At 31.8% G+C, this 13122-nt stretch overlaps 1 protein-coding gene across 1 annotated transcript in view; it reads left to right on the forward strand.

Moving 5' to 3' along the window:
- The first annotated feature begins 2406 nt into the window (after nucleotides 1-2406).
- The window catches only part of LOC139527206 (signal peptide peptidase-like 3), a 44504-nt gene continuing 33788 nt past the window's right edge, over nucleotides 2407-13122 (forward strand). Inside the window, exons 1-2 of the mRNA XM_071322533.1 lie at nucleotides 2407-2743; nucleotides 10464-10555. Of these exons, the coding sequence (XP_071178634.1) occupies nucleotides 10500-10555 (56 nt within the window). The 5' untranslated portion in view covers nucleotides 2407-2743; nucleotides 10464-10499. The remainder of the gene's footprint in view (nucleotides 2744-10463; nucleotides 10556-13122) is intronic.

The raw sequence follows: 13122 nt of genomic DNA on the forward strand, positions 1-13122 counted from the left end.
AAATTCAGTTCAAGAGAGGTCCGAGTCCGATGTCAGAAGATGTAACAAAAGAAAATAAATAAAATGACAATGATACATAAATAACAACAGACTACTAGCAGTTAACTGACATGCCAGCTCCAGACCTTTATTAAACTGATTGAAAGATTATGTCTTCATCATATGAATATCAGGATCAATCCCTCCCGTTAGGGGTTTAGTATCATATTATCATAAAATATATGAGAAGAACTAGCGGGACGGCTGCAGTGCAGGCGATTTGGTGTCACGATATCACAGTAGCATGGGTTCGAATCCCGGCGAGGGAAGAACCAAAAATTTGCGTAAGCAAATTTACAGATCTAACATTGTTGGGTTGATGTTTAGACGAGTTGTATATACATTATGTACACAGCCATGTATCACCATCATTGATGGCGATCCGATGGATACATCTGTTGTAGGGTTGTCACTGACTCAGACGTACTTATGAATATAATTATTTTCTGTGACTGTATCTTACATTAATTTGTAGGATCCTTTACTATAGATAATTTAGCTGATCTGTAACAATAACATCTTCATGCCTTATATATCATGTGCTGTAGTACGCCGCTAGATTAAAACTGACGTGGAAAGGTAACACATGCCCACCGAAAGCTCTTTTTTTGAGAGCCCAGGTGGTTAGCGGGACGGCTGCAGTGCAGGCGATTTGGTGTCACGATATCACAGTAGCATGGGTTCGAATCCCGGCGAGGGAAGAACCAAAAATTTGCGTAAGCAAATTTACAGATCTAACATTGTTGGGTTGATGTTTAGACGAGTTGTATATATATATATATATATATATACTAAGTTTCAAGTTGATTGGACTTCAACTTCATCAAAAACTACCTTGACCAAAAACTTGTACCTGAAATTTGCACTATCATTTTCTATGTCCAGTGAACCGTGAAATTAGGGTCAAAACACTAATTTGGCATTAAAATTAGTAAGATCATATCATAGGGCACATGTGTACTGAGTTTCAAGTTGATAGGACTTCAACTTCATCAAAAACTACCTTGACCAAAAACTTTAACCTGAAGCGGGACGAACGGACGGAAGGACAGACGGACGGACGCACAGACCAGAAAACATATTGCCCCTCTACTATCGTAGGTGGGGCATAATAATATGTTATTTTTTACCAACAGTTCTAAAACTGACTACAGTGTGAGTGTCATTGCTTTCGGGTCGATCCGGCCCCACGTCGATCCGGCCCAAGTCGATCCGTCCCACGTCGATCCGGCCCCACGTCGATCCGGCCCATATGTAAAGTCGATCCGGCCCCAATAAAAAATATATTTATAAGGAATAAAAATAAAGATATATATTAATTGTAATTCATAAATCTTTATGATTTTTATTATAATGTAAAAGGTGTACGGTAAAAAAAATAAAAAAGTCCTTTGAAAAATATTTTCTTTAGATGAGTAAAAAACAACTAGGTTGATTATGTTTTATTTCAAGTTTTCAAGATTATTAGGTATAATTATATTATTAAAACGTGTATAAAAGAATTCAGACATCAACATTAATCAGCATTTTCTTTCAATTGACTGTGATCCTAACAAGTCTCATCTTGTGTAATAACAAATAGTTACATACTGACAACGGTACAAGCCGATCCCCAAGCTGATACATACAAACTTTTTTTTTCTTTTAATAAAAGTTCTTAAAATTTCTCAAATTGAGAAATGTTGTTTGATTTGCCGAATCCTTTCTATAAAAGAGAAGACAGAATGCGTTTTTTTTAATACCACAATGGCGTTTATATTGTTGTCATCCATCATCGACACTTTTTGCAAATTCCGTTTATATTGTTCAAATTTGTCACAAATTCCTCCATAAAGTGAATATAGTTTATTCATATTTTATTATGGGGACGGATCGACTTGGGGCCGGATCGACGTGGGCCGGATCGACTTGGGCCGGATTGACTTGGGGCCGGATCGGTTTGGGGCCGGAACGACCGGATACCAGTGTCATTGAAGGTGATGTCTATATTAATCAAGTAATTTTTTCTTTCGTTATTGTTCTTTTGTATTTGTTTATTATGTGTAATGTTATAATCCCCTTGTTGTCCCTTATATTTCAAATAAAGTATATTATATCTAGTCTATCTAAATAGATATTGCAGACTAGGTTTAAAAATTGCGCGAAAACTCAGTTATCTCCCGTGGAGAGCACTTGCAAGTATTACTACGCATAAGTAAATATTGATGCAACCGACAGTCTTTTATTGTTGTTTGCATCAGAATTCGTATCAACTATAATTTTCATATCAACATATCAGAATTGGATTTACTTTAATATAAAATGCGTTTACTTTGTTAATATTAATCTAAATAACATTGAAATATTTCGTGTCGTAAGTTTATTACTATCTGCCATGCGGTCAAAATGAAAATATAAACAAAAGGAGTAAGAAATCATGAGCTTTAATTTGACTGATTAAATCTCAATTAATGAATAGAAGATCTTTGTATGTGTGCACGAGATAGTAAAAGGAGTTCATGACGTGTTTGCAATGATGCTCCAAAAGCACGACTTGTTCTTTGTTCTATTTAATCCGGACAAATTATGTGGTCGATGAGGTCATTTAGAGATATTTACTTTCAGACCGTGAATAAAAAGTGAAGAAACTACTCGTTGGACAGAGCTTCATTGTTGATAAAGACATATACATGCTATCCACTTCTATTGGATATTACATTCGAAGGTAATGGTGACAATATAAAACTACAAATAGTGACCGTGTTGGGAATTACCCAAAAAAGGGGGAGGGTCAAGAGAAAACAGATGCACAAGATTATTATCATGTATTATCCTTTGCTACAACCCTGGTAAAAATAACAAATTATAACAGATTTTTAAAGACATTTATAGATTATTAATATATTATACTTAAAACATATATGACAGAAATATATATCAAAGAGGAAATTAAAGCTACATTTATTCCTTGACCCTAGCTTCATTTTCCACTTTCCCCTTCACAATCAAGCTTATTGAAATCATTGCATTTGCAAACTACAAAGGTAGGCTAATAACAGTTAATAATGACACACGAAAATCATGCAAATTTCAGCATCTTAGCTCAATAGCTGATTCAAGTCAGTAAGTACAAATTAATGTAGGGTTAAAAGTAATTTCATAACCCCTTCTAGGCGTGGAAATTATGAACAGGACTGGGTTAGTGTTATGTATGATGTAGTTATGATTTAAACAATCTTCCAATCAGTCTGGAGCAATACTTATAAATACATACTTATATTTTTTATTTACAAATACAATGTACATGTATACAGGTAAATTATTTTGTAGGTAGAGTTATATCCCTTAGACATATTTTTTTTTTACTTATATAAAAACAAAGTCCAACTTTTCTCTTGACAACATTGATGCAAATCATGCAATACAACTAATTTAAAAGCCTCTAGAGTGCTATTGAACATGTTGAAAGCCTATGTGTACTTAAAATCTGCTGTTAGTTTCTGTGTACAGATCTAGATCTCGAGATACATTTAAAAGGTTTAACTCTGATTAGCAAACCAGAAAAAAATGGTTCAAGCATGTCTTGACTAAGTTGACCCACAACTGAATTTAATTTTTATTTTAGTAAGGAGATTATTCTAACTTTAAAAAGAAAAAGAAAATGTTACTAAAGTAAATTATGTAAATTTTGTAAATATTTAATACATGTATTCATGAATTAACTCCTATAGCTAAAATTCATGGAACTTCATGAACTTGCTCATAGACAGAAGCATTCTTATACTCATATGCGGTAAACCATAGCGAAAGGTATTGCGACGTAATCAGTCAAACAAACTTTATTAGATTAACTCTTTAAGGAACGATCGTTTTCATTGGTTAATTCAAACCTTCGACCTCACACCTGCGAAAATAGAACACATGTACTATAACGTTGAATGGACTGATCAGTATTCACGTAGCTGGTCAAGGTCGTTTAAAGCTTCCATCGTCGTATTTGCGTACATGATTGTGTTCTTGATTAAGCAATCAAAATTCTAGCTTTTATAAATGTGCATGTGAAATTCATTGGTTTTATAATTTTCTGCAATTGATAGTAAAATTTTAGACTTTAAAATCTTAACAGTTTTCACATCGAAATATTTAATTCAAATTTGTCCTCTGGATCAAGGGACGACATCAAAAGTTCAATGAAAAACTAAAAAAAACTCAACCCACATATTGTTTTCATTGACTCCCCCCTCTCCCCCCCCACAAGTTGCTCGTCCTGCCTTTTCTTTCACTCAATGGACTCTATGAATTAGCGTTGTACTTGAAAAATGAAACCGTACTTTTCTACAAACACTTTTCATATTCTTTGACAAGTTTTAGGTATTCGACACAGGATAGTGATTTTTTTTCTGATTCCGTTTACTGGAGAAAATAAATTCCGAAATTGTAAGTAAATTCATAATATGTAACCAACCATGCTTTGTTAAAAAAAAACGCAGATGGCAAACCATGGCACAGGGGAATTAAATGTAGTTTATAAACTCCAACGATATACTTCATGAGGTTTTGCTATTCTCGGTTGAAAAACTAACGTAAATTGTATATAATAATGGTAAATATGTACATGTAAATAGAAACAATCAGTTTTAAAAAAAAGTGTTTATTCATAAAATGTTTTGATAAAAAGGTGAGTTTCTTCTTGTACATGCATTTAGTCATCCTTAATTTCTTGATATTTTGTTTATCAGTTTATCATACATGTTTCGTTTTGTATTTCATTTTAAATACGAATACATACTACATGTACTTTAGCGAATAGTTCAACAATGTTATGCAGCTCTATTCTTACAGTATAAAATTAAAAAAATAAATGTTCATCCATTTAAAATCGAAAACAGTTCATTTTTATTTAAAAAAGAAGATGTGGTATGATTGCCCTTCTGACCCCTTCTGTCCGGTGGGCGTCTGTTTTTTACAGATGTGTTCTTAAAAAGTGGACAAATCTTAACTGCAGGATAATACCTTGTATACTATAAATACATATATAAAAGAAGATGTGGTATGATTGCCAATGAGACAACTCTCCACAAGAGAACAAAATAACACAGAAATTAACAACTATAATAGATCACCGTACGGCTTTCAATAATGAGCAAAGCCCATACCGCAAAGTCAGCCATAAAAGGCCCCGAAATGACAATGTAAAACAATTCAAACGAGAATTGTTCCTTGTAAACTACGACATTTCTCACAAGTATTAATTTATTATTTTGTTCAACACATGCAAAAGAACTGAATAATCTTCGCCGATGTAACTTTTCAATTTATTACAACAACATGCCTTCACTGAATTCATTCAGGTGCACAAATGATACGATTAAAGTTATTTTGTTTCTATTTTGGGGACAATTTCCTCCGTTTATGGTACGCTTAGCTACTGTGTGTATGTTTTATAGCATGAAAATAATAAAAGAGGAATGTCAGTGCAACCCATCATTAATTATTGTAATGGATCAGCATTATGAGAAACTTATTATAAGTGACTACGAAATTGTTAGGATTATAACCTATCGTCAGTATGAAAGAAATTAAAAGTGGTTCATATATTCATTTGTATAAAAGTGGCACATGCATTTTATTTTATCCTTATATTTCTCATTATGCGATACACGATAATTGAGTTGCTGCATGCATAAATAACTTAGAATATTACTGAATACAAAATATCAGTATAATATTTTGACCCCACTATTTGAAGTTAACAAAAGATTTATTTAATTCTTTTGACCAAAGGTTTGTAAATTAAACAAATCCTTGTTTTTACGTTCGTAGTAACATAGTACATTCCATTGTCGGTCACCTGTGTCAATTAACGTACACACTGACTACATTGTTTTTGTATTTGAATCTTTCGGCCAATGAAATGAGACGTTACAAGTTGTTTGTTTATGATACGCCAGAATGTTATCAATGAACTATCAAATGCTAAACTTCACTGCATTTCACTGTACATGTTTTAGAATGTAGGACCAAAAGACAATATTCATACTTACAGCTATTTTCCTAATGCATGTAGTTTAAAGATTTTATTGGATTGCTTGCTTTGTTTTTATAACTGTTTGCTCAAGCAGTTGTAGTTAAGTTTTACAGTTGTAATCAATAGATAGGTTGTGCTTCAGCTTGTTTTATATTCTTGGATGTTTGAGCAAACATTTAAACAAGCAAAGCATGCAAGCAACACAAACCTTAAACTACATGCATTAGGAAAATAGCTGTAAAATTTTGCATATTTTGCAATGAAAAGATGTCAAAGACCTGTGATGTCAGGATGTTAGTGGATTCAAATCAAATGCATCTTTGAATTTGGAGTGGGCTCACTACAATGTATTTCAGAAAAATGATAAGCGGTGGCCAGATGAGTCTTTTTTTTTGTAACAAATTGGAGACATATCTTACATGTCTATGGTGAAAGCTTAAAGTTTAGTATGATACTTAAAGGTATATTCAAACTTAAAAGTTGGAAATAATCTGACAAAATATTAATGTCATGGCTTTAAAAAAGTTGACCAAAATGCAAAAAATATTGTACAAAACTCAACATAAAAAATATTTATAATTGAGATAATACATGTACATACATTTGTAGATGTATGAGACTATTGGCAATAACTCTTTCATTTCTAATTATTATTTCATTCCAAAATCAGAATTTATTGCGAGGTTTTTATTATTGCGGAAAATGTGAGAAACTTGTGAATGCAATAATTTAACCTTGCATTTTGAAATATTTTATAAGAATTAAACAGGATTTTTCATAAAATCGTAAAAATGAAAATGGCATTTCAGTCTAAAATGACAAAATCGTAATAATAAATGCTCGCAATAATTTCTGAATCTACAGTATATGATTTTCTGGCCAATAAATCATTAATTTCTACTAACTATTTAACATTCCCATAGCTGCAATACTAGACCTTGGGCTGCTAAATAATTAATTTCTTACTACTTTTTAATTCTCAGCAGTCTTTGTTATCCTTTGATTATTCCAATCTATGATAGATTGGAATTTGTTTAGTATACATGGTATAACCAAATGATTATTACTACAGCATATAATCATGATAATTAGTTGATGAATTAACATTAGAAGAAATATTAAACGATTGTAAATAGTGACAGTAATAGCTGATTTATAACTGGTATGACGTGTATATGTGTTTTTTGACATGTAAGAATTACATGTAACTTGTACAAATGTATATCCATACTAACCGTACATCGATGCATGACATGTATGTACAGTCGTCTTACACCAAACTTTGCATTTCACATTATTAGGTGGTTTTGTTGCAATTTTCCGATTGCTGGTACATTGACGTATACAACGTGTACATTGACGTCAATATGGTAGTTACAGTGCCAGAAATCCAAATTTTGATAATCATACTGCCCAAGTGATAGATTTTTCACGGGGGTCTTTTAGAGCAGCAACCTTGAGGGGGAGGACAGGGGGGTACCCTTCTCCCTTCTCCCACCCCTCTTCTCCTTTCTCCTACCCCCGTTCTCCTTTCTCCCATTAGAATAAAACATCTCCTTTTGAGATATTTTTTTCTTGAAATATTAGAAAAAATTTTATAAGGAGAGATATTTTATTTTTTCTCCTTTCTCCAACTTTTTCTCCTTTCTCCCAGCCTTCCTCTCCTTTCTCATACCCCCTTTCTCCTTTCTCCCACCCCCTTTCTCCTTTCTCCTACCCCCTTTCTCCCTGTCTCCCTTACCCCTGTCCTCCCCCTCAACCTTAGAAAGAGGAAATAATGTTATGTGTAATGAAGTTTCATCCCCTTCATGCGGCCTCAGGAAAAATTGACTTGGAAGGATTGAACATTGTTTGGGTTGTTCCCTTTTGGTTTTATTTGACTTTTGATTTTCTTGTACATTGTACATACATGTATATTATATGGGGATACAAAAAGAATGTGTCTTGTGCATGAGAGGCATTGTGAACTCAACTGTAAAAATACTAAAGAAGATGTGGTATGATTTCCAATGAGACAACTCTCCACAACCGACAAGAGACCAAATGACAGAAATTAACAGCTACAGGTCACTGTACGGCCTTCAACAATGTGCAAAGCCCATACGGTATAGTCAGCTATATATAAAAGGCCCAAAATCACAAATGTAAAACAAGTCAAACGAGGAAATGTTTCTTTGCAACATACTGCACTTTGATAGAATTAAAACATACAATTTTTACATAAAATTATTTTTATTCAAAATATGTTGACAACTGTAGCGTAACAACAGATTTTGATGTTAAACAATTGATTATTTTGCAGAATTATCACTCAATTGTCGGGTTGAAACAATTAGTTATAAATGAAAATTGCACATCACTTCTTTAAAATTTCATTGAATTCTTTTTGAAATACAATGTATTAAAACATCGAGTTGGGAAGCAGGAGTTATTTTCATGATTTTATGAATGGAGGATACGTTATTTAATCTGGGTGAGAAATAAGATAATATATATGTAAAAGTTAACTGGAAAAAACTGTTTTTACCCTGAAGAAAATAGTTGTTGCTTGGTTAGTAATGTACCAGTAAATGTCTCATGAAAGGTCAATTATTAATGAACATTCACCTTTTTACTGAGCAATAATCTATGATGTATAGCTACAGGATTTAATATGTACATTTTCTGTCTGTTTTACTTAAAATACATATTATAATATATTTAATATATATACAAGGACGCCTCCGGGTGCGGGAATTTCTCGCTACATTGAAGACCTGTTGGTGAACTTCTGCTGTTGTTTTTTTCTATGGTCGGGTTGTTGTCTCTTTGGCACATTCCCCATTTCCATTCTCAATTTTACATATCTATAAGTATGTTATAACATTTGACTGTAGCTATAAAGGACAGGTAAAACTTGGTAAAGTCTTTTAGAAGAAGAATCTTGCACATAATTATCAGCATAATATTTCAGGAAAGTTATTTATCATTTATATTCAGTTCTGTTTTATGAACAAACTTAGACTAGTATTTCATTTAGTCCAGTTAAAAAAATTTTTTAGGCCACAATTCCTGGATATAACATCCTTTGACTTACAATGTACATGTATTGCCTGTAATACATAGTTGTTAATGTCTGTGTCATTTTGGTCTCTTGTGGACAGTTGTCTCATTGGCAATCATACCACATCTTCTTTTTTATATAAAGAAAATGTTAAGACCAGTTTAAATTTTTAAATTTTGAATTAAGGAGATGTCATGGATGTGGTATGATTTCCAATGAGACAAATTCAAAAAAATGTATCTAACCAAAGTTCAAATGAAGTGGCCATGGACGAAGGCAATTATAAACAACCTAATAACCTTCAACAACGAGAAAAACTTGTACCATTTAGTCAGTTTTGAAAGGCCCTAGAGCTGACGTGAAAGAAAAATGAAACATTCAATTGAGAAAACTAACGAACAAATTCATAACAAAACAATTTATGAAAAACAGAGAGATCTTTTTAATGTTTGAAAAAAGAAATGTCAGCCATGTAGTTTAGAGGAATAATAAATAACTGAAGAAGGCCAATGGCCGAAACGTCTGAACAATTGGTTTATTTATACAATTATAAAAGGTATGTTCCCTATTGGAATTTTGAAAACAAGGAAAAACAGAGAGGACAGACATAAAATGAAAGACAACTACATACTTAACTAAATGTACATGCTCGATCCTCACTTGGAAAAGGCACTTAAAGTAAGTGATGGGGTTAAACCTGTTTGAAGATGTTATGATTCCTGGATAATAGATATAGGAAGATATATGGTATGAGTGCCAATGAGACAACTCTCCATCCAAGTAACAATTTATAATACTAAACCATTATAGGTCATCAAGGTATGGCCTTCAACAAGGATCCTTAGCTCACACCGAACAGCAAGCTTCAAAGGGCCCCAAAAAGTTTGTGAGAATCTTTTCATTGTGCTCGATATTTTATTTTTCCATCTATTTCATTAATTGCGCACACACATTACAGGATATATCATGTATATGTTAAAGTCATTTGCGGGTTAATGTGTTTTATCAATTTTCTTAAAATATTAACTATTTGATCAATTGTTCAGTATAAAGTTTTAGTCATAAAGCATGTACAATGTACATTTATACGTTATGTACCAACTTGAAACATTTTTTTTTATAAAGATGTTTTCCCTGTACCAGATGTATACATACATGTAAATATGTAATATTATTATTCAACTATTTACAAAAAAAAAAATTTTTTTAGTTTGTAATCCGTCTTCACATTTTTTGTTGAAGTACATTTGAAGTTTATTCACTTCATTGCATGAAGAAATCTTTGTTTAGAATGAGATAAAACTGAAAAAAAATGTGTACAATATAAATCTACAAAAAGTATATAGTACTTATACTTGGTTATTTATTTTGTAGTACACATTGACAATTTAGGAGTAACCATCCACAACCATGCCACCCCAGGTGATGCCAGAGGAACAAATGGCGGATGCTGCCGCTGCTGTCTCGTAAGTTTCAATTATTTGTACTACAATGTATTTGAAATTTTCATTTATTTGAAGACTTACTCAGACTACATCACATAGTGAGAGATTGCTTGTCTTAAAACTAAAAGGAGGTCTTTGGATGCAGGATTTTCCCCCTGCGTTGAAGACCCATTGGTAGCCTTGGGATTCTTTTTGCTCATTGGTCGGGTTGTTCTCTCATAGACACAATCCCCATTTCCATTCTCAATTCTATTCATGTATGAATTTGAAAGTTTTCAAAAAATTTACAGAAATTGACATTTTTTGTCCCTACATGTATATTATACATTGTTATACATGTATGTAAAAAATATCACTGATAATTAAGAAAACAATGAACACTGTAATATAAAGGGACATGGTTTATCAAACTGAAAAAAATAAACATATATAATATACTGTTCTAACTGAACTCGTGTGGATGTAAGCTAAACTTACTATAACTTATAAGCTTGTTATAACAAGATATGAAATACAAGATTTAAAATGAAGTGGCTTTGTTGATCTTACTTGGACAAAAACTTCTATAATTAGCTGTTTAATATTTTGTTATTAGGTCAAGTGATGTTTTAAGTGGACAATGGCCTTGCATTGATCATTGATGTATAAATGTCTACATGGACAATGGCCTTGATACTCAAATGAGTACATGTTCTATTGGTCATATGGTGACAATGGCCTTGATACTCAAATGAGTACATGTTCTATTGGTCATATGGTCATATGAAGGAAATTTGTTATAATATGATTTATTGCATAGTGCATTTACTGTTTCTGAGGCATTGGATGTGTAAGTGGTCAAAGGGCCAGACAACATAATCAGCTATTTACACAGACAATTACAGAGTGTCTCGCATATTGTATTACATATGTTTATTAAAATCTAAATTTTAAAGATTTATATTTTACCGTTATAAAACTCTTGTTTTTTTAAATTCCAATAGGGAACATACTTTATATAATTGTATATAAAATTGGTTTATTGATACAGTTATAAAACTCTAAAATGAATGTCTAATATCAGACCTAACTTTTGTGTAGACCAAACGATGTTGATACTATTTAGATTTATAATAAAATCTGAGGTTGAGATGTAGAAATATGTAGAAAGAGACTTGCAACTATTACATTTATCTATATCATGTATATAGTCCCAGAGAGAACTTAAAAGATTTCATGCAAATTTTTACTCATATACATGTATAGTACATGTAGTACCTTGTTGTTTGTAGTATATAGGAATAGATGAAACATTACTATATAAAGATAATATAGATATAAATATAGATTGCAAAATGTGTGAAGAATTATCATACTATAAAAATACTATCAAATCAATAGATTAGGTTGCTTAAGGTATGAAAAATAGCTAAGGGTTGGGGTTGGTGAGGGAAATACTCTGAATGTTTTTAAAGATACATCATTTACATGTATATACGCAAGTGCCGGTAAAGGGTTTTTACTGTAAATTAAAGTTTATTTGTCAATTGGGTTTTATCGATGAGGTTTAATTTTGGTATGGTGAATCACTTTGTTAAAACTTCCAATCATAGTGTTAGCGCCTTGTTATGTATAATATACATATATACCACATAAATACATTGGTATTTATTTGGTGTTATTATTGTGTATTTTTGTTATGTAAGCATGCTTAGGACTTCTGTGTTTTGTATTGTGTATTTTTGTTATGTAAGCATGCTTAGGACTTCTGTGTTTTGTATTGTGTATTTTTGTTATGTAAGCATGCTTAGGACTTCTGTGTTTTGTATTGTGTATTTTTGTTATGTAAGCATGCTTAGGACTTCTGTGTTTTGTATTGTTTATATATCTGATGACTATACAAAATTCAGACAAAGAAAATTGTCCATTTAATAAATTGATGGATTTAGGGGATTAGTGGGGAAAACACTTGACAAAATTTAAAAGGCACAAATAAAGTCAACTATGTAAACTTTTTTTTTTTTTTAAAGTGTTACATGAATGGTAGTGTAAACAACATTTGTTTCCTATAGGATTTCATGTAGTTTTTTTGATAACATAAAGTTAAAGGTTGTTTTATCAGAAGATGTTTAAAACTAAGGTACACAAATATGTCATTAAAAAAATCTTACCCTTTTATTTCATAAGTATCGCCCAAGAGCAAATTTATTTGTTTGCATATATTCAGATTGATCTACATACATGTACCTTAATACCTACGAAAAGTATATATATTCAGGCCTATTCCTTTGACAGGGTTGGGGAGGAAAGGGGGGGGGGGGGGTCTAATTCATATATCATAATTATATAATTTTAAAGTTCTTAATGTTTTACATAATCATCAATAAATGCAAAATCTACTCAGTTCACTTAGATTGACAAGGACAGAGAGTTTCAAGAGTTAAAATACTTGTTTTTTTCATCTTTTGCTCAAAATTTTTGCCATCTTTTCTTTTTCTCTGGTTAATTACAAATTTATACATCTCTACAGCCATTTTAAAACTTTTTGAATTTGAATAACTTATTTGTGTCTTTAATACATGTAACATATATATACATTGTATGTGAAA

Source organism: Mytilus edulis, chromosome 6 (genome assembly GCF_963676685.1).
Source record: "Mytilus edulis chromosome 6, xbMytEdul2.2, whole genome shotgun sequence".
In the NCBI taxonomy this organism is placed as follows: Eukaryota; Metazoa; Mollusca; class Bivalvia; order Mytilida; family Mytilidae; genus Mytilus; species Mytilus edulis.